The sequence below is a fragment of the Protobothrops mucrosquamatus genome, unplaced genomic scaffold (assembly GCF_001527695.2).
Source record: "Protobothrops mucrosquamatus isolate PMUCROS unplaced genomic scaffold, P.Mucros_1.0 scaffold804, whole genome shotgun sequence".
Classification (NCBI taxonomy): Eukaryota; Metazoa; Chordata; class Lepidosauria; order Squamata; family Viperidae; genus Protobothrops; species Protobothrops mucrosquamatus.
The window spans coordinates 475,438-498,130 of record NW_015387070.1 but is presented as its reverse complement, the minus strand read 5'-3'; the positions used below and the strand labels follow the sequence as shown (position 1 = coordinate 498,130).

The 22,693-nt window shown below is 34.6% G+C and overlaps 1 protein-coding gene across 1 annotated transcript in view; it reads left to right on the top strand.

Annotated features, from left to right (window-relative positions):
* Positions 1 to 22,693, top strand: part of OSBPL6 (oxysterol binding protein like 6) — an 86,643-nt gene that overhangs the window by 48,954 nt on the left and 14,996 nt on the right. The window contains exons 11-17 of the mRNA XM_015818847.1: positions 1,712 to 1,786; positions 8,536 to 8,701; positions 9,741 to 9,871; positions 13,987 to 14,094; positions 17,022 to 17,159; positions 17,771 to 17,858; positions 21,381 to 21,634. Coding sequence (XP_015674333.1) covers positions 1,712 to 1,786; positions 8,536 to 8,701; positions 9,741 to 9,871; positions 13,987 to 14,094; positions 17,022 to 17,159; positions 17,771 to 17,858; positions 21,381 to 21,634 — 960 coding nt within the window. The remainder of the gene's footprint in view (positions 1 to 1,711; positions 1,787 to 8,535; positions 8,702 to 9,740; positions 9,872 to 13,986; positions 14,095 to 17,021; positions 17,160 to 17,770; positions 17,859 to 21,380; positions 21,635 to 22,693) is intronic.

Below are 22,693 nucleotides of genomic sequence, written 5' to 3'. Positions count from 1 at the left end.
AATCACATCTGGTATAAAATGGAAATGAATATTTTCTCTCTTTTCTGTGCCTTTTTCTGAGCTCCTTAGGTTAAAATATAGTAATGACTGTATTCAATATCCGTTTTAGCTGTATTCAGAGTTTTCCCACATCCTCCATCTGTTACTTCTGATTCTTACCTCTACTCCCCTTCAAATTAAACAATGTTTTAGTGTTGAAGACCATGAGGGATAGAGCTGCAGAAGCAAGAGATGCTGAAGGGAAACATCCACTGTAGGAATAGAAGTCTGTTTGCTTCACATTGCATATAGTCCAGGAATAAAATGAAAGAACTGTGCAGGAGGAATGAAGCAAAGATTTGTGCAACCTTAAGCCTTACTCCCTTTTTCTGGATTGAAATAAATGTAGTTAACTTGAACAAGCTTCAGAGGCAGAGGGGAAAACTTCCTGCCCAGCTAGGAATATGTTATGTATCTTACTTATTGTCAGTTGGACATACAAAGTTATGGTGTGGCTTTAAAAAGAGTTGTTTATAATCCTGCAAAACTACTGTTTGCTGCAGGCTGTGGAAAGGTAATTTTACAGTAGATCTTAGATGGCATATTGAAAGATGGTCATCACTCTTTTGGTAGATGAGACGTATAGGTAGTTATTTAATGTTTGGTGTTATTTGGGGATGGGGGATGCAGAATAGCTTTGAAAGGAAACGGACAGGTTAATAATGTAAAAATCTATAGGAAATATGAGTTTTGGAAACACTTAAAATATGAGCTTACTTTGTCTAGCTAAAATGCAGGAAATCTACAGAGAGGTCAAATAGTCTTGATGTCTGCCACAATCATGGACTCAAAAGTCCTTATGATACATGTAAAAAGGGCAGCGCCTCAGTTGCCTGGCAGTGTCTGCTATCTTCGCTTTTTTGACCCCTTTCTTGTAGCCACCCTGCTAACCTGTAAAGCAGGGGTAGTCAACCTTGGCTCTTTTATGACTCGTGGACTTCAATTCCCAGAATTCCTGAGCCAGCTTAGCTGGCTCAGGAATTCTGGGAGTTGAAGTCCACGAGTCATAAAAGAGCCAAGGTTGACTACCCCTGCTGTAAAGCATAGAGCAGCATTCCAGGTGATTGTATTAGAAATACAAAGTAAATCATCTGAATGTCACATCCTTAGTTTTTTGTTATCTTTTCATCCCATACCTATTTTTTTTATTATTTCCATGATAAATGTTTAGACATAAATCATAGTGGACCACAGTCAGGTGGTACTGAGAAAGCTGTATAACAATTACTCTGAATTTCTACTGCATATGATTCAGTGACAAAACAAAGTTCTTTTCTACCAAAATATTCTTTGCCACTACGACCTATGATAAATTTTGATGATTCCTCATAGATTGACAATATTGAATTAGAGCTAAGATTTGATTATTTGTTTACCTATTTCCTGAATTGGCCAATCAGCAAGCAATACAATTTCATTTAGTTTAATTATCACGATCTTACCCGAAGGAAGAAAACGAATAACTTTCCCTTCCTCCTATATACAGTAGATATAGGATAAGATAGACAGTCCCTGTTTAGGTTCAGAGAGTTATGCAATTTGGCTTTTTTAGGAAGAATATTCCATTAAAAAAAACCAACCCTTCCTTTCTTTGATCATCTGTCTCCTTCTTGCCTTCCATCATTCTTCTTCCTTCTTTTTGCTTCCCTGTTCTTTCCATGTTCCCTGTCAGGAAGGGACTGCACTGAAGGGCCAATTCGGTACTGCACGGCGCCGGCAGAGACTAGCAGCAGCAGTGGCTACAACAGTGAGTGGACTCCTCAGTCAAGGCATCTCCATTTTTAAAGATGAGAAACTGTATACCTTGAACATGCACTTACCATATGGAGAGCTTGGAGCCCTTCAAAGGCTGGTCACACTGGGGAAGTTTAGAGGGCAAGTCTGGAAAACTAGAGCTGTCACATAAGGGGGACGGTGGCGGATTGCAAGCATTTATATTTACACACAAATATAAATGAGATCATAAAGCTCTGATTTATAGGACTTTATAGAAGTGTTTTTAAGCACCTTACAAAAATCTAGCCAAACTTCATGGACTCTAGATCCTGTTGATTTTTGGAGAGAGAAAGTGTGGTTCTAGCAAAAAACCTTCAGTGTGACTGGACTGTAAATTGTATTGTTTATATAGTCTTTTTTCACATAAGCGGTTGTATTTTTATTTTCTGAGCTAAATTCTTTTGTGTTTTATACTCATGGTGTTCCTCATTATGAGCAGTATGTAAAGCATTACAGATGTTACATTGCCAGGAATTATTGCTAGTACCCATGGCTATTATACTGAGGAAGAGTAGCCCAGCTCCTTCGCTCTCACTCACCTCTTTATGCATGGCTTTCTATGGGATGGATGCGTCAGATTTTTTTAGTTGGGGGCCCACTTAGCCTTTGAATGGCATTTTGGGAATCAGCCTCCAACACAGGGGTCAAACTGACCAAGGGCTGGAGTGAAGGAAAGAAAAAAATGTTGATTTAAATTAAATGTAAACTAAATTAAATATAATGGATATACTCCATCCTCATGTGTTCAGTATTTTTCCCTGACAGGTGCAAAAGTTGTAATTAGGAGCAACAATTGGTGATGCTGCTCTCAAGACTTTGGAGGGCCCCCTAGGCTTTGTGACCCCAGACTATTTGCTCCTTCTCTGTTAGTGGATTCTGTGACCTAAACAGAAAGAAAGGCTTAAAAAATTCCAAGTGACCACGTGTATTTCCCTCCCTACAAGAGAGGCAAAGTTGTGGGAAATACAGAGGTTTCATAACTGAAAAAGCAAGTCAGACAGAATTTAAATCAACGTGGAAACATTTGTAAATAATGATTCTACATACAGACTTGTAACACATTCAGAATTTGGGTTTCTCTTAACTTGAAGCTTTAATATATTTGTTTCTGCTTGAATTGTTCAAAGAGGATGGCAGTTTAACACTTGATGGAAATGTTCATTCTGACATGACATATTAGCCATTTCAGTTAATTATTGATTATTGATTTGATTCTAGTAATGGTTTGGAAATTATACCTGACCTTTGATATGGAGCATTTATCTAATGCTTACCTTTGAGATCTTAATTTAATTTTACGTAGCTTATAAATCTATTCTTTTTCCTTTTAAAAATTGTTCTGTTTCCTCTTGGGTAGTGATTTTAATTACAAACGATATAACAATCGAAAGAGAAATACATAGCCAGGCAACTGAGTTTCATAAAAATAATTAAATTAATATAGTATGTATAACTAGAAAACTACACACATACAAACTCACACACAAATATATATTTAAAATGTGGATGCTTACTGAGAAAGGGTTTTAATATCAGAATTATTATGATCTTAGTATAATTGCTCACATTTATTTATAATAAAATACACAATCCATTTTCTCCCTGAAGATGTATATATCCAAAATGTATTTGTCTCTTTGTTTTTTATCTTGCCCTTATTATTTTTTTTTATAAATAACTCCCTCTCCAAAAAATGCAACTGTGCTAAAATGGAGTGATAATAAAACAACCAAATGCCTACGTATGTTGTATTTACACACACACACGCACACACACACACACATACATACATATATCAGGATGTATGAATATTAGTAAAAGGCTATTCAAATCTAATGCTCATTTTGGAGTGAACTCAGTGAAATCTGAGTAGCATTATTTCTCAGTTCAGTTGCTTAAGCCATACTGGTTCTTTTAATGGAAAAAAAGATTTCTGTACAAGGCCCATTAAAGAATTCCTTCATGTTATATTACATTATTAGATAAGTTTCATTTCTGCTCCATTCTGAAAAAGTCATATTACTACCATTATTGTTAATATGTTATTATTTTTCTTTTTAGACAACTAATAGGTGAACAAATCAATTAATCAATGAAATAAAGTTGGGTTGATTTGACTAGGTGGAAGTAGAAGAGTACAAACAATTCAGAAACTCAGAGAGAAGATATTTAATTATTTATGTTTGATTCCCTTGATAGGTCCCACAACTACTAAGGGACAGACAGTTCATGAATCTGAATTGTCAAAAAAAAAACAACAGAGAGAGAGAGAGAATGCCTGAGACATCTATAACGAGATTTTCTGATAAAGTAATAAGTGACTGTGTCGCTAATTAGCACCTTAATATATAAAATACATTTAATTATGAGCCATTTTTCAGCCCTGTAATACAGGACACTAGATAACTGAAACAATTCAGTAGAATACTAACAAATGACAAAATAAAATGTATGTTTATCAAAAGACATAGTGATTTAAAATAACAATATTAATAACAATTAAAAATCAGCTAATGAAGTAGATTACTGCAGTGATCAGGCTTGGTGCCAAGAAAAAATTAAAATTGTCCCTCCCTTCTGAACTTTCCATATGTAGGACATTTTAAATTTGAGACATTTAAGAAAGTCATTTTTGAGGAACTATCTGTTTATTGTACATGTCACTGGACTTCTTGTTCAGGCAGGCTTATTTGGTAGGAAATTACCTTTGATACAACCAAATCCTTCTCAACATAAAAAAATAAGAATTGGAATTGTGCTTGCAGCTGGACTGACCAAATAGATCAGAAATTGTAGGTAACTCTAGACTTACAATTATTTATTCAGTGACTGTTTGAAATTACAGAGGCACTTAGAAAAGTGACTTGTGACTGTTTTTCACACTTATGACCGCTGCAGCATCCCCACGGTCATTTGATCAAAATTTGGATGCTTAGCAATTGGCATGTATTTATGGCAGTTGCAGTGTCCCGGGGTCATGTGATCCCCTTTTGCAATCACCTTACAAACAAAACCAGATTCACTTAACATCCATGTTACTAACTTAACAATTGCAATGATTCACTTAACAACTATGGCAAGAAAGATCGTAAAATGGGGCAAAATTCCCTTAACAAGTGTCTTGCTTAGCCACAGAAATTTGGGGCTTAATCGTGATCGTAAATTGAGGACTACCAATATTTAGAAGTGGAATAGTGCTGAACACAAAATTATGGAACTTTTAATTTTTCGAAAAATTATTAAAAGTTAAATATAAATGTTGTAAACAAACATTTGAAATGGGCCTTCACGAAAGGATAAATACCCTATCACACCTTTATTCCACCATTGGTCCAGTTTGTAGATACTGTATAAAATTTATTCTCTTCTTTTCCTCTTGCCTAGCTTGTTAGAAAGAGCTCAGTTTTGAAATAGTCATATTCAACTGGTTTTAAATAATTAGTTCATATCTGTATTCAAATGTATGATTTACTTTATTATGGTCTATTGTATGTGTGCTAAAAAAAATAAATATTTAAAACTAAAAATAAGGTAGATACAGATTTCTCCCTGGCCTAGTTAGATCTTTTTAGGTATGATTTGCATTTATTCAGAGTCAGTGACCCTCCCTCCAAAAACAAGGATTCAAAGTGCTGTTGGAAGTATAAATATGCTCTGTTGGAAAACTGGGGCTTTCATAATTGGCATTTTTCTTGTTCTCTGATTCTTGGGTCATGTAGTTATTTCCTTCATTTCAAATGTCCAAGATTAAGAAAATCTTAAATCTTAAAAATGTTATCAGTTGTTTCTTTGATGGGGGAATTGCTGGATCTCTTTAGATCCTAGCTTTTCGAAAGAGCATACACTAAATAAATACTTGGTCTGTGGAGCACAAATATTCCCCCAGAGCTTTCCAGAGAATGAGTTAACTTCGTGTGAACTTCTTCTGTCCTTGCCTCCTATCATCCTCAAAGGAACCCATTGCAAGAAATGGTTTCCCCATGTCGGAGAAGTGTTTTCAGAGCCTCTAGAACAGGGGTGTCAAACTGCCGGCCCATGGACCGGTTTCATCATACTGAAGCCGCGCCCACCCCATGGCCGGCAGTGCAAAAAGAGTCACAATACGTCATGACATGTCACGTGACGTATTGAGTTTGACACATATGCTCTAGAAGGCAAGGTGTGGTTGCCCTAGCCCTCAGTCTTTATGAGGTTTATTTTTTCCCTCCTCATAGTTATGTTGTGAATTTAAAACACTTTCCTGCTTCCATTTTAAAGAGAAGATCCTAGTTTATTTCTCCCCTGGAAAGGTTTACGGTTCAGGGCTTAAATATAGTGGAACTTAGTGGATTTAATTGGGATTTAGATTCCAGATAATTGCTTAAATGGAACTTAACATTTCAGTTAGAATAACTAGATACTTAGAGGAAAGAAACAACAGAATTATAGTTTAGCTAAATAAGAATTTCAGTCCAGGTTTTGGTAACAATTTTATTTTAGGCCAGTTTCAAATAGTATGAAAAAGGAAATAAACTATTAAAATATAGAGTAATGTGTGATTTTTTATGTTGCTGTTGTTCAGATTATTTCAGAAGACTGTAATTTATTTTTTTTTGTGATTGGCAGGGCAAGCTTTTGAAAGTTCTTAGAATGAAGCAATTAGGATGACTTGTGAGGGAATTAAGGAATCCACACATTAAAGTTCTTGCCGTTCTTAAACAACAGCATCTTTTTCAGGCTTATAGAGAAAATACTTAAATGGGATACCTTAAATGATCAGCAAAGAGAGGCTGCACTTGTGTGAGATCAAAACCACATTGGTATCATATTTAAAGTGTGCATAGCCCTATTTTGTAATATTTTTCCAAGTATTGGTCCTTAAATTACACGAGCAATTTGAGTTGGAGTAAATTTTAAAATAAAATTGACTACATATCTAACATTACTTACGTTGTGCATGTTGATGCCATAGATTAGCTCGTAGGCATTTATGTGTGTTTGTTTTTATGAGCATATTTAGGATAGGTTTTACAGATATATCTCAAAGTTGCACATATGTTTTGTACTAAAATTATACATATTCAATGTACATTTAATATATATACAGAAACATATTTTAGAAAATAATAAAAAAGTAGAGATGGCATACTATCCTGGGCCTTTCAAGATATTCAAAGAATCTTAATTCTAAGTATTATATAGGGTACTTTTTAATCATGCCCTCCAGATATTGTTGAAAACCATCATGCACAAAGTTATGGGGGATTGAATTTAAAAGCATCTTGATAGCATGAATTTGGGGGAAAGCTGATGTAAATAAGATACTATATTTTCAAATTACACCAGTTTAGACACCAGAACAATAAGTGATTTGAAGATGTATTTCTTCGATATTAATCTTAACTCTTCTTTGGGAAAAATCCTTTTTTTAATTTACTGATCTGTTTAAGTGTGTGCTGAAACCATTACCTGAATATAATATATATCTAAAATGCCACCATTCACTTACCTGCTTTTTCAGGAATAATTTCAGCGGGTATTGATTAAAATCCATTATTTTATTCCTTCCCTCCAATATATAGTATGATTTGTTGCACTTTGCTTTCTTTAGAAGACCCTTGCTTTTACACATTATAAGTGTTAGCTCTGTGTGTGTTTTGAAAACTGTATCTATTCCTTGCATAGCATAAGTAGTTTTCAATTAATGTTCAAAAAGCATCAGCATTGATTTGAGAGAAGGGAGCCTAACTTGGCACTCGCTGCAAAATAAACAAAAGTGCTGGACTGCTTCCAGGTGAGGATTTTTGATGGAATTCCGTGATTTGCTTACTCACATTTTGTAGGAAGTTCACACAATATAATCACTTGCATAAATACTGCTTGTCCATATATTTTTATGAGATGTGGTTCTGAAATGTGGAGCACTCTATTTTCTGTGAATCTCACAATTTAGTACATGTTCAGTGTGATGTTTGCAAAAGGGTGTTGTTTTTATCACCTCACTGTTTTTTAAATGTTGTTTAAGTAATCTAAAGCATGTTTTCTGTTTTAAAAATTAAGATAATACTAAAATACAGCTTAAATACAGTGTCATATACAGTCCTACAACGTGTCCACATCTAAAAAATGGATTTCCAAACATGACTAGCACCATAATGCTACTTAAAAAAAACAACTTGATATAGTTTTCAATCACCAGTCACTTGCTAAAATGGTAGCAACTGTTAAGGGAACATTTTCATAGTATTAGTGCATGTGTATGGATATAAAAAGAGTCTGCATGCACACAAATACAAGAGTCAAATCTATTTAGAAACATTATTTAACAAAGAACAAAAATGAGTTATAAAAATAGCAATCACTAAGATAGGCTCATTCGCCCAATACATTAATATTCAAGCCAAAAACTGTGCATCTTTTAGACATGGAAGAATGCTATACTTTAACACAAATATACCAAACTTGAAGTATTCTATATATTTTTCCTTTTATTAAGATTGGACTATGAAATTTTTTATTTAAGGTCAAGGCAATTATCTTCTCGTCTCAAGACAATCGCTATCTTTGGTCTTTCTTGGGAGATGACCCTTCCGTTAAATTTTTTTGTTTGTTTTTTTGTTATGAAAGATTTATAAATGTTAAATAAAGCCTAAAATAACATAAGAAATTATTTAGTTATTATAAGGTTTTTCTGGTCTTTCATGGAAGTCAGTGTGATGTATCTGTTGATTTTCAATTTAGGTTCCTTTCAGTGCGACAATGTCTCCTGTTCGCCTACATTCATCTAATCCTAACCTTTATGCGGACATCGAATTTCAGACCCCACCAACTCATGTATCGGATCCTTTGGAAAACTCCACAGACTATATAAAACTCCAGGAAGAATTTTGCCTCATGGCTCAGAAAGGTAAGTGTTAGCATATCCCACTGGGCACTGCTGCTAGTTTGGCCATTTCATCTGTGAAAATGTAAACAGGTGGAATCAGTTACCTAAGAGACTTTTTCTTCCTGAATTGGTTACCAGGAATCCTTCTTGCAAATCTATTCTTGCAAAATAGATATCCTTGTACAAAGCTAGACCTGCATGAAAGTTGTGTTATCGCTTGGGTGGGTTTTTTTCATCAGATCAGTAGCTAATTTTCTTGAAACGTCTCAAGCCTGTGGCAGTGTTATCAGCTGTATTAATCTAACTGTTAAAAAACAGCCTTTGTTCTATTGAGGCTGTCATTGTAGTAAAAGTCAGAAGCAAATATAGTCTATCATTAGGAGCTGCGAGAGAGCATAGTTTGCTGAAACATTTTCAAACATTTTCAAGAACAGAATATAAATCACTTATCTCATGCTGTGTGTATCCGAGATGCTGTCAACCTTTTTCAGTTTTGGGGAGACAGTTGTGAAAGTATTCTAAAGAGGTATTTTGTATCCAGGTAGTCCTTGAGTTACGACCACAATTGAGCCCAACTTTTATGTTGCTAAGTGAAACATTTGTTAAGTGAGTTTTGCCCCATTTTATTATGACTTTTCTTGCAACAGTTGTTAAGTGAATCATTGCAGTTGTTAAGTGAATCTGGCTTCCCCATTGACTTTGCTTGTCAGAAGGTCACAAAAGTAGATCACAACTGGGACCCTGTGACGTTGGCAGTATTTATACTTGGTCAACGGTTTATAGGTTTAAAACTAGTACACTGGTACCCCTACGACTTCATCGGCATTTACATTTTTTACCAGTACAGTGAAAAAAGTAACGGCGACATTGAAACTTGTCAGTGATTTATTTGACAACATTCAGTTCCAGATGGACACATATCGCAAAAGGCTCAGTGCTTTTCTTACCTACTGTAACCTGCATGCTGCTCATTTCTATAACCTGTTTAGGTTACATTTAATACTTGCATACAAAAAACAATAAGGGTGTTTTTTCAAAGACATTCTTCTTTCTTCTTTAGTACATTCTCTTTTGAAGTCTGCGTTTAACAGTATAGCAATAGAAAAGGAAAAGCTGAAACAGATGGTAACAGATCATGATTTCGCAGGACGTAACACACAGATGATACGTCTCCGACAATCACTTTCTCAGGTAAGGTGATATGAAAATGAATGTTGACTTTTGAAATAGCTATAATGTATGGTGTGTGTGTATGTTTCTAACTACACATGACACGTGGCAACTTTTTAATAGATGGTGAAATACATAGTAGTACCAGCAATAATTTCCATTATATTTCATGCTTCCATGCAACATAATAAAAAACAAATGTTTGTGATTTCTTTTCCTTCCTAGTGTTTTCAATCTACTGTATATGATAAATCAATTTAATATTGTTTCTGCTGAAAAAAACATTATATTGATATTAACATTATACTTTATACTGATTTTTAATTTTATTTTTCTGCTACCTAGAATTCCACTTCAAGCATATCTTTAACCTCCTTTTTTTGCGTTCACATGTATCTTAGTTATAAAGGGAGCTATGTAGAAGTATTAATGTGGTAGACGCTGTTTCCTATGTATCCCTTCAACCTATTTTGCTGTGAGGGTGTGGTGCTAAGTAAATTAGTATGACACATCATGCCCAAGATTTTCCAAGGTTTTTTTTATGGAGAAGAAAAAAGAAACCTCTGCCCCCCCCCCCCAAATTGTATCCTGAGGTTTACAACAATTTCATCTGAAGAACTGTGCTACCAATTTTCAGTGGGAAATTGACATATTTTAGTTGCATGATAAGAGAGGCTCTTGAGACTGAAAAATAGTAGCTTATTGGCCTTAATGTTGCCTACCTTGATTAATCTGATATCTGCTTATTTACAGTAGATATCAACTGAAATAGATATCTTTATGGAGAACAGCAAATTTTTGTACGATTGCTATTTCATTCCACTTACTACGAATGAAGTAAAATGTAGTTTAAAAAAGGCCCATATTAAAGAACAACAACCAAAATAAAAACTCACGAACCACAGTAATAATAGTAGCAATAAAAGTTGTAAGTATTGTAAGTATTCAGAAAAATGGGAGAATAAGAGACCTCCGTCTTGGAACTATATTGAAGGTATCTGTCAAGCATTTTTGAGAAGGATGTTTCAGTGATAAAGTACCATTGAAAAAAGGAATTCACAAATACTTAGGTGTAGACTTCCTATCTGTCCACCTTTCCATTCAGATGATTAGTCTGTTTAAATAAAATCTGCATTTGCAATAATGTATTGTAATAAATGCAATGCAATACAATACAATACAATACAATACAATACAATACAATACAATACAATACAATATCGATTGCATGGAAGTAAAGCATACAAAATCCCATTGATATTTTTCTCAGTTTCGCCTTAACATCTATATAGTGTCCATATATATATATTCACAATTAATGTTGATATTAGGTTGTTAACATCTATAGTTTTTCTTTCATGTTTGTTTTACTGTTACTGTTTTCTGCTTGAAGTCATGCTTTAATTTCTAGAATTTTTCTAATTATGGTTTTTGTTGTGGAATTGTCTTGCTTCATTCATTCGGGGTTTTTTTTTTTTTCATGAGGTGATTAGATAATACAGGTTTTGGTTATAACCTCTTCTATTTTGTTACTTATTTTCCTTCCCAAGGAAGAGGAAATTATTTGCAATGTTTATTGATTAGCATTTATAGAATATCTTGAAACCCAGTATCCTAGAATATCTCCTTTCCTAGTGTAACAATTTCTACAAGGAGGAAAATAGGCAAAGAAGTAGTGAGGAAGAAAAAAAAACTTTTCATGGAATAATCCATATCTAGTAGGATGTTATTCTTTTGCCTCTGGTCACAATATCATCTAAGTGACCCAATTAGCATTTTTATTGTCGTGTAATTTATGGTATTATTTTTTAAAGATAAAATAGTAACATGGCATACAATTTTGCTTCCAGTCTGGCATCTTACAGTTCTCTGATCATTTAGTTTTCATTTCTTATGAGTTTCTGTAGAAGAACATAAAACATCTCTAAATCTAGAAAAGAATCAGGGTTAACAAGTGAAATCATATTTTTCTTTACTAATCTTTTCCTCTCTTTCTTTGATCACCAAAATGTTTGCCAAAATTTCCACGGTCCCACTCTGCTTTCCCCTCATTGCGATATGTTTCGGTGAATCCTCTTTTGCTACTGAATAGAATTCAGTTTCATAAATCAAGCTTGTCTAGCTTACTTAACATTAAACAGTTAATATTAAAATGTATGTTTTCTAATTTGTGGTAAATAAGGCATTTCAGGAGATGAGATTGCTGCTTTTTTTCTACCCCATTATATAAAAGCTAATGATTATTTGGAGAATATTTGCACTCTGTTACAAATATATTCAATAGTATGGGATAATATTAATATGAGAACCAATCTGGTGTAGTGATTAAGGCACCAAGCTAGAAATTGGGGAGACTGAATTATAGTCCTGCCTTAGGCACACAGCCAATTGGGTGAACTTTATCCAGTCCCTTAGTCTTGACCCTAGAAAGAAAGCAATGGCAAACCATTCCTAAATTTTGCCAAGAAAACTGCAGGCCCTTGTTCAGGCAGTCACTAGGAGTCAAGACTGATTTGAAAGTAGAGAGAGAGAAAAGGAGGGAGGGAGGGAGGGGGAGAGAGAGAATATGACTGATGATATCAGTAATAAGTATTGATATACTAAAGCAGTGGTTCTCAACCTGTGGGTCGGGACCCCATTTGGGGTCGATCGACCATTTCACGGGGGTTGCCAAGCAAGGCTGTCTGCCATTTTTTTTGTCTGCCATTTTTTTCCCCCTTTTCCGGCGGGTGCCTTACCTCCCTTGGGCTGGGCCAGCTGGTGGTCGGCCTGCTCCGTCTCTGCCGCTTGCCAGCTATGCCTCGGCCGGCGCAGGGGGCGGAACCACGCATGCGCGGCGCTCCCGGGCAGGGAAAGTCCTCGACTTACGACCGGTTTAGTCCTCGACTTACGACCAGTTGGGGTCGCGGCATTAAAAAGGTTGAGAACCACTGTACTAAAGAGTTACAAGCAGCAGTCATTATTATAAGTATTACTTCTATTAAGTGCATGTTTTCTTACTGAAGCAAGAAAATATATTCAGATAATTTTCCATTGGAAATTATGCATTCATGCTTATTTATTTATTGAGCTCATATGGGTTGCTTCTCTCACATTGAGATCCTAGGTGACTCATAACAACTAATAAAAACAGAACAAGCTTTTCCATTAGGGTCAAACCAATCAGCTCTCAATCTCCAGGCTAAACCCCCACCCTAGTCCAATGTTTGGAGGAAGAGGCAGGTCTTCATGGCCTTTCAGAAGGGTAAAATGTTTGGATTTTCTCAAATCTCAGTTGGGAGGCTATTCCAAAAGGCTCGGGCAGCTATAGAGAAGGCGTGCTTCCAATATCCCATCAGATGACAGAATTTAATGGAAGGGATTTCGAATTAGTTTTTCGTTCATAAACTAATGAAACAAGTCAGTATCTGCGTTATAAGTATGCAGGCCAATTCTGTGTAAGTCTGAATCTGGGTAAGATGTTTGTATTGGATTTCAGTCTTTATAGCCAAATATAATGAGATGTAAAAACGTTTCTGACACTATTTCTAAATTGATATGCCTCCCTAGAAAGTTTGCACATTTACTTAGAACAGTAAGAGGCAGATAGGCTCCATAGCCTATTCTCCATAGACTGTTTTTCTAATAATGGCTTACTCTTCATAGGGGAAACAAATATAGAAATCTGATTAATTTTCTTGTATAAAAGCAGTGTGGAAATTATTCTGAATAAGAAAATATTCCACAGGGAAAGATTTGAGCACCATTTTTACCACTCGTCCTCCCAAGGTGTGCTTTATTTAAAGGGTGCACATGGATCTTCCGTATTTTATCCTGATCTCAGACTTATCTAAATTGTGAGGGACTATGGATTTCTAGCAGGGTATTCTCAACATCATAGCCATAAAACCAGTAATAAAATATTGGGTGAAAATATCATGATACTGTAGTTATAATAATGCATAATAGGTAAATAAATCTTTGGGGAGTAGCATTTATGATCAGCAAGAGATGTTAATTTTGGAATTACATCTTCCCAATACATTACATAATAACACTATGCTTTGGCCAGGATATAGGAGATGAAGATAGCTTGGCTCTATTTTTTTACTATTCTTGTGCAATTGAAATTAAATATTCAATTTTATTATTTTAAGGCTCTCAACCAGAATGCTGAACTAAGAAGTCGTTTGAACAGAATACATTCAGAGTCTATTCTTTGTGATCAGGTTGTCAGTGTAAATATTATCCCTAGTCCTGATGAGGTAAGACTTTGGCATTGCTCTAATGCACTTACCATAGTTAAATTCTGCTAATAACCATTAATGGTTAAATGATTATGGTTGGCAAAGTTGGCAAGCCGTGGGACAAACTCATTTTAGATAATAATTTTCTAATTGCATTCATGAAAGTAATAAGCTATAATTAGTGGGAAATTCCCTTTGGAAAACCATAATTTAAATTGCTGAGTAGAATATTTGGCAACCTCATTCAGACAGTATTTGAACATGCAGCTGAAATGTAAATACATAAGAGCCGTGCCAGTTTATATTAAATACCTATATAGTATAACAGTCCGTTCCCAAATTACTATGGGGACCCTATGAATATTTAGCATTTTTTCTACTCATGTTTTCTGTAGCTGATCTTCAGAGATGATCCTAAGATTGGCCTAGAGCTGTCTGGCTTAATAGCCACTGGTAACTTTATTCCCCATGAATTTCTTGAATACCTTTTTAAATTATACCTAAGCTATAGGCTTATCCCAGAGAATGTTTATGCATATGGTTGTCAAGAATTAACATAAAAAAAAATAAAATAACATCAACTCAATGACATCTAATTAGTTGATCAGCAATTGATTTTAGGATGGCTAGTTCTCTATATTTAAATATTGTGGGAAGACAGACGTTCATTTCTTTTTCCTAAATATGCCTCTGAATTTCTGCGCTGTGAGAGAAATACTATACATTTTCTGTCTATTTATATCATGCATAATTTATTCATACCTGCTATCTTTTTTTTTCAAAACTAAAAATCTAAACTGATATATTTTTTTCTGGTTCCTGTTATGATCCCATGATCTTTTCTGGTTCATCCTTGCCTATTCAGTGGCCATCAGTGTGTTGTGGACTTATATTTTTGGCCTTGGTGCATATTATTTTATACTTAACAGTTCTTGAACCACATTTGCCATTTTATAGCCTCTTGCTCAGTTGATGGAAATGGGTTTAGAACTCTTCTCCACCATTTTTTGGCCACCCTGGTCAGTCAGTTACCTTATTTGGCTAGTCTAACTCTAGATCTTTAAAAACGAGTTTAAAATGTGTTAAAAAAGCATTAGTCATTATCAGTATAGGTCAGGGGTAGGCAACCTTGGCTATTTTATGACTCGTGGACTTCAACTCCCAGAATTCCTGAGCCAGCACGGCTCAGCTTGGAAACCTCTCCCTTTCCCCTCAGCATGGCTGGCTCAGGAATTCTGGGAGTTGAAGTCCACGAGTCATAAAAGAGCCAAGGTTGCCTACCCCTGGTATAGGTCCTCAGAGTAACCCCTCTACTCCATTCATGGTAAGAATTGTCTGCTTCCTTTCTGTTTTCTGATCATTTGGCATTTATCAATCTTATGCTTTGGATTTTAAAAGATGGAAGATAAACCAATTAGTATTGCAACAATACCTGTTGATGACCTTCTTTCTTTTCTGTTCTCCTTTTGAGCAGGAGACCTTCCAGGTTAGAAAATGTAAAACTTCACTTAGTTTTAAGAGATACATGAGAAGATAATGCTTACTGGTTTCACCAACGTCTCTATTTCATTATATATTTTTCTTTCAGACTCCTTTTCTTGAACGTTATGGTGTCTCTCTTCCTCTCTTACTTGCATTTTATGCCATATAATAATAATAATAATAATAATAATAATAATAATAATAATAATAATAATAATAATAATAATAATAATAAAGTTGGAAGAGACCTTGGAGGTCATCTAGTCAACCTCCTGCTCAGGCAGGAAACCCTATACCATTTCGGACAAATGGCTGTCCAGTCTCTTCTTAAAAACTTCCAGTGTTGGCGCATTCACCGCTTCTGGAGGCAGGTTTTTCCACTGGTTAATTGTTCTAACTGTCAGGAAGTTTCTCCTTAGTTTTAATTATGTTACCATGCACTTTGTTGGTTAACCCTTCAATTCAGACAAAAGTATATTTTTCTTGCATCTTTCATTTGAAGCTACGCCTATTGCATGCAGTTTGAATTCTTCCATAGTATGAATTGAGGCAAACGCATGTAGGTACTTTTTAAAGTTGCTACGCCCCTTTTGAAACAGAATTTCCTGCATCTGACAGCATATATAGCTTCTCATTTTCTTGGTTTGCAGTAATTGTTTTTCCTATATTCTTAGGTCTTCCCATCCTTTTGCAGTAGCTTCTTAGTGATGTGTGTTGAGCTTTGTTGTATATTGAGAAGTGTTATTTTAATGGAATATAATTTGCATTGGGAAGTAATGAAATAAAAGAGATCCATGCTGCAAGCCTGAATGACAGAGCTTATATATGACTTCTCCTAGAAAGGGAGAAGTGCTTGAAGTACAGTAAATAGAATACAAGCACTGCTTTTCCTAATAGCACACTTAATAGCAGAGTGGTAAGAAGACTATAATCAAAACTGGAGACCTGAAGAATTAAAAGTTATTAGCATACTCAATCCTGGAAATGTAACTTACTCAGAATTGAACATAGTCAGTGATTACAGAATGTTGAATGACAGTGGGGAAGAATAGAATTCCCTCTTTGAGGGAATGGCTGGCTGAGTATGAATTGAATTCTAGACAGCCAGTATTTTGTGGCAAGTCTCAACAATACATGTGGAAGTGCAGTGCAAACATACTAAGAATTGTATTAATCCTGAGGAAAGTAATGCATCTCTTTCTCCAGGTATCAGAAAGTTTCGAGTGCATCCTGAAAATATGACTCCTCTTCAACTAAATTCTCAATTTGCTAAATACAGGGCAGGTTTACAGGGCCATCTCTGCTTTATTTTCTCTATCAGTATGCGGGAAAGAAATGTAGAAAAGAAGCAGGGCATCTATCCATCATGGCTTGGTATGATTTTTGTTTTGTCATAGCTTGTATAAGCTCTTAGGCTAACTATACAATATGCAGAATTCATGTATATGTTTTTTCTTTTATAGACAGGTGAACAGATCCATGTTAGTCTCCCACTTTCCCAACAAGTTTCTAATGAGAGCAGGCTCTCCATGTCTGAATCTGTCTCTGAATTTTTTGATGCTCAAGAAGTGCTTCTGTCTGCAAGCTCATCAGAAAATGAGGTTAGGAAGAACAATCTTTACTCAGCAGTGTAATTCATAGTTATAATAAATTTATGTTTATGTAACGTGAGATTGAAGTACTGGATGCTTCATTTTAATTAGGAAAAGGGGCATGGCATAGCCTGTCCATCATTCACATCTATTAACTGCTTTGTTGATGTTCTTCATAAACATGTATGTCTCAGCCAGTGTTTCATGTATGAGGACCATCATATCAGTTAATTTTATTGCAAATGTTTTTAAGTTAATATACTGTACATGTTATTTAAACACTCTGAAATCCTAAATAAAATAAGAGCTATCATATCTGACCTGTAATACTGAGGACGACTACAAAATGGCAGCAAAATGCAAGATTTTTTAAAATCTCTCTGTTGCTTTTGCTTTTGCTTTTAGCAGTTGTTGCATTGTTGCTCTGCCAAGAGGGGGATTTACCACAGGTATGCGCACCTATCAATGTTTTATTTGAATGGGCAGAATACTTGCAGACAAACAGAGTGGACCTAAAAAAATAAAGATAAAAATAAGGAATTTGAATTTATGACAATAACATCTATTTCTTCAGTATAATAATAGTAATAATCAGTGTTATTATTTGTTTTCTTCATTAGGCTTCTGATGATGAATCTTACATAAGTGATGTGAGCGACAATATATCTGAGGACAACACTAGTGTTGGAGACAATATTTCTCGGCAAAGTATGCGGTTTCTTGACTTTTAGAAAATAAATTTTATATAATTTATACAGAGGCAAACAAGGAGTCTCCACTCTGAGAGCTACTTTCAAATTGCTTCTAATTTACTTTATTAGTTGCAGAAAATTACTTTTCTTTCCATTTTAATTCTGTGAGCTCTTTTTAATGTATGTTTTCTGTTAATCCATTTTTCTGCCTTTATCCTATCCTCTTTGCCATCACAAGATATTTTCAACCTCTTCTTCATCTTAGTCTTCTTTCTTTTGGTCACTTCAGGGTATTGTATTGTTTTATGTGCATAATTCCCATTTTTGCTCTCTATATTACTTTATTTCTATTTTCCAATTGACAAATTCTATATTTTCATTTTCTCGTGCAATAACACTTGGAATACTGATTAAATTTAAATATATAATTTATTTAAATAATTACATTTGCTAATTGAGTGGGTGGCACGATGGCTCAGCAGTTAAGACGCTGGGCTTCTTGGGTGGAAGGTTGACAGCCCGGGTTCAAGACCCAAGCATCATGTGATGAGGTTGAGCACCTGTCTTTGCCTAGCTCCTGCTCACCTAGCAGTTCAAAAGCATGTAAATATGAGTAGATAGATGCCATTTCAATAGGCAGAAAACAGCACTCCACAATGTCATGCTGGCCACATGTCTGAGGAAACGTCTTCAGACAGCGCTGACTCACAGCCTTGAAACGGAGATGAGCGCCGCCCCCTATAGTCAACAACGACTAGTGGAGTAAAATCCACAGGGAGCCTTTTCCTTTGCTGATTGAATGTACATACAAATATTTTTAACTTTTGTTACAAATGGAACTATAAACTGTAGAATTCCAACAACCCTGGATCTCTTAATTTTGTTGCTTATTTATAGCAATTTTATTAAAGATTACAGCAATAAAAACAAATGCGAAATAAAAAAAGGAAAGACTGAAAAAAAATTGAAGGTGCAAAAAAGAAAAATTAAAAATAAATAGGAATGTAGTAAAGATAAAGTAATATATAAAGAAGTGACTTCCCCCTTCTTTACAAGTATGAACAGTTTTAATCACTTATCTTCTTTTCACAACATACCATCTCTTCTTCCCATATCCCATCTGTTATCTATAAATAAATCCATAAAATCTCAATTGTTTCAACTCTATCAGCAAAAGTATTTTTCCTTTAATATATATATATATTCTTTAATATATCAATGCTTTTCAATATTTATATGTAGAAGATACATATATGTGTATATAAGGATATATATCTTTTTAATTCTTTTGCATTTTTTATTCTGTTATATTTTTCTTAGTTTGTATTAATTTTTTTATCTTTGTGTTTTTAAACTTTAATAAAAATTATTAAAACTTCAAAGTTTTAATTACCCTTTTACTGTTTATTTCAGAAAGATTTTTTAAAGTCATTAATATTGTATTTAAAACTTTATTTCGCTAAGGATTGAAGGAAATTTACCTGGTGCCGTTAAACATCACTCCAAATGTTCCTAATAGGTGAAAGGCAGTTAACAATAACAGTTTCCTAAAGTGATTAGAAAAGTATGCAAACCCAGTGTCCTTTCAAAGATACCAACCATGATTTGAATAAGAACCCCCCTCTCCCAGATTGCTAAATCTGTTGGAAACCACTGTCTTGAGGTCTTCTCATAAGGAGCAACTGTCTGGAGCACATATGGGCAATCTCAAGTCCTCTCCTTGCCTGGAGAGGAATTATAAAAAGCTGGTCTACTCACCAGCTCTTCATTCTGGTGCAACCGTCTTCAGTTCAGCAATTCTTTCTTGGAAATCCAAGGTCCCTTAATTTTGTCACACTGAAAAAAATAAAGTTGAAGACTGAAGAAATGATTAACATGATAATAAAACAGAATTCTATCCTTTGAGACCTAGTCAAGAGCAGGCAGCTTACAAGCAAATCAGATACCAAATCCTTCTTCCTTTTGATGAAAATGATAGTGCCCCTTAGTGGCTGAAATGTATTTTGTATTTACATTTGAAAGCTGTACTCTGTGTATAAGAAATTAGTACTCAGCTACTTGGGGGGGGGAAATCTAATTACAAAAAAATATTTGGGGAAATAAACAGTAGCAATATGTGAACAATTTCCCTTATTGCATTTATTATTTGAAAAGATATAATTAGATTTTTTAAAGCTATTACCAGAAGATTTTTATTTTTTCAATTATTTTACAGAAAATGGGCCTGGGGGAAAAAATAAACCATCTTTCTTCCTCTTTTTTCATGCTTCTTTTCTGAAACTCATATTTCTGCCTCTGTCAGCGAGTAGTTGATTGAATTATATGCAAAAGTACAGTAACATTAAAAAAAATCCTTTCAAAAAAAGAGATTGCCTTCTTTTAAAAATAATTAAAAGGGAAGAAAAATCTGTTTGGAAAATAAATTAATGGGAATAGAAAAGCAAAAGTGGGAATGAATGCGTAGATATAATTCTGTAATTCCATCTGTCGAGGAAGCTATGGAGAAAAAAAACTAAAGTGGTAAAAAGGCAAGCAATGAAAGATTAAACAAATATGTACCCCTGCGACTTACTTTGCTGTTTGAATATTTCAAGGTAAGCAGCTTATTCCATCTTTGTTTCTGTAACAGTTTGTTATGTACACATGACAAAGCAAAGGAAAATCTAGGTAAAGCCATGGTAAGGCATTGTGTGGTTTTATAAAGAAAATAATGACACCTGGATGCCTTGTAAAATTCTATGCACAATAAAAGCTTCATTTGGGACGATTCTTAATCCTTTTATTGATTTTAAATATGTTTTTTAAGGTTTTTGTCTGTCACTCAGGATTTAGTCAAGTGTGGTGATAGTCTCAGATACAAGGAAGGACTATGGGCTCAATTGTTGTAACAGATTCAAAAAAGTGGTACTAACCCCACAGTGAATTTCTGAATCCATGACATCAGGAGACAATATGACTTTAGTGGTATATTTGGTTAGTTGATTTTAAATAAGCAAACAAATCGTGGCCCCAAATAAGGAGATTCCTTACTGTAGTCTACAGACTTTGTTGTAGACTAATGTAAGATAATTAAAATTCAAACATAGTACAGGTATTCCTACCACAGTTGGGATCTATGACTTGGTTGTTAAGCAAAGCAGTTATGAAGTAAAAATCACGTGATTGCAGGCATGCTTATAATTTTACTTCAGTTTTCTCCTTTGCTCCTTCAGCTGAACTGGGTTTATTTTTCCTCTTTCTCTCTGAGGACATCTTAGTATGGGCTAAATAATTAAGAGAAAATTAAAAGAGAGATTCTGCAAAAGTCATAAATGTGAAGACTGGATGTTAAAGCTTTTTTTTTTTTAGCACTATTGTAACTTTGAAAAGTCACTAAATGAATCAGTGACTGTGAGATCTATAGTTTTATGTAATATCATGCCATATACATGCATACACACCCGCTGCACACACACAAACATATACTCACTGTATGTATAAATGTATATATTAGCACATTGTATAGGTTTCATGATATTCTGTTCTGTTTCTCTTTTAGTAATGAATGGGGAGCTAACAGGAGGTGCTTTCAGAAATGGACGAAGGACATGTCTTCCAACACCCTCCCCTGATACTAGTAATATAAATCTGTGGAACATTTTGAGAAATAATATTGGGAAGGACCTTTCCAAAGTATCAATGCCTGTAGAGCTCAATGAGCCTTTGAATACTTTGCAACATCTTTGCGAGGAACTGGAATATAGTGAACTTTTGGACAAAGCTGCTGAAAGCGATGATCCCTATGAACGTATGGTAATGGGCCTGATTATGGAACATATCATGGTGTTCCATAATGTGTTCCTTCTCTCTTAGACCTCTTGATATTTTGCATTCTCTAAAAAAGGAGTGATGTTGGCACAAGGAGGGCCTCTAGTTTTTACAAAAAGACCATTTGGTTGCCTATAAAAATGAATTTTGTAATAAACTTAAAAATTCCAAGATAGCCTGCCCATCTCTTTTCTGTGTGAGAATCATAAAATAGGTTCTGACAGGAAGAGAGTATTGGCAATGTTTATATTGCAAAGTCTTGCCCAAGTACCTTTCACTGCATTGCATTCTATTAGAATGACAGCTATATAAATATATAAAAATAAAAATTCAATTATGGTTTGCATAAGAAAAAGTCCTTCCATTATATTTATTTATATACATGAATGATGCTCCATCTTCTGTGTCTGGGAAATATACCCAAATTATTGTGAGCTGAATCTCTATAAAGACTTTTAACTATGATATATTTTCAAAGGTAAAGAAATATTTTAATTACACAGGATACATCCATTGTTTTTTTTTCTTATTGCAATACTGCCTTTTTAAAAAGTAGTAGATTTTTGTTAGCAACTTTTTTTATAGAAGTGGTTAAATACTAATGTGGGAGAAATTCACTTAGGAAGGTGTACGTTTCTGATCTGGAAATACAAGAACGAAAGAGTTACTCCCATATGCACAATATATATGAATGAAAAGTTTACTACAGTCAACAACTACATTTTTCTCCCTGAAATGATCTGTAGCTCTTTCTATCATCTGTTCAGTTAGATTAGACCCTCAGACATAAACAATCTAGTAAGTGTTCAGTTTGGAACATTTATTTGGAGCTTGGTTCCCAGGCAACTGAGAAAAGAACTTGAAATTGGGAAATCAGTTTGTTCTCAAAGCAATAAAATAGTTTATATTGTGATCCTGTTTGGAAGGAATAGAAAGCACTGCTTCCATAAATCCTGAAGCTAAAACATCCAACTCTCTCCCTTCCTTCTGGTTTGCCTCATCTTCTGCACCTCATAATAAGCTGTGATTCCCCACAACAAATAA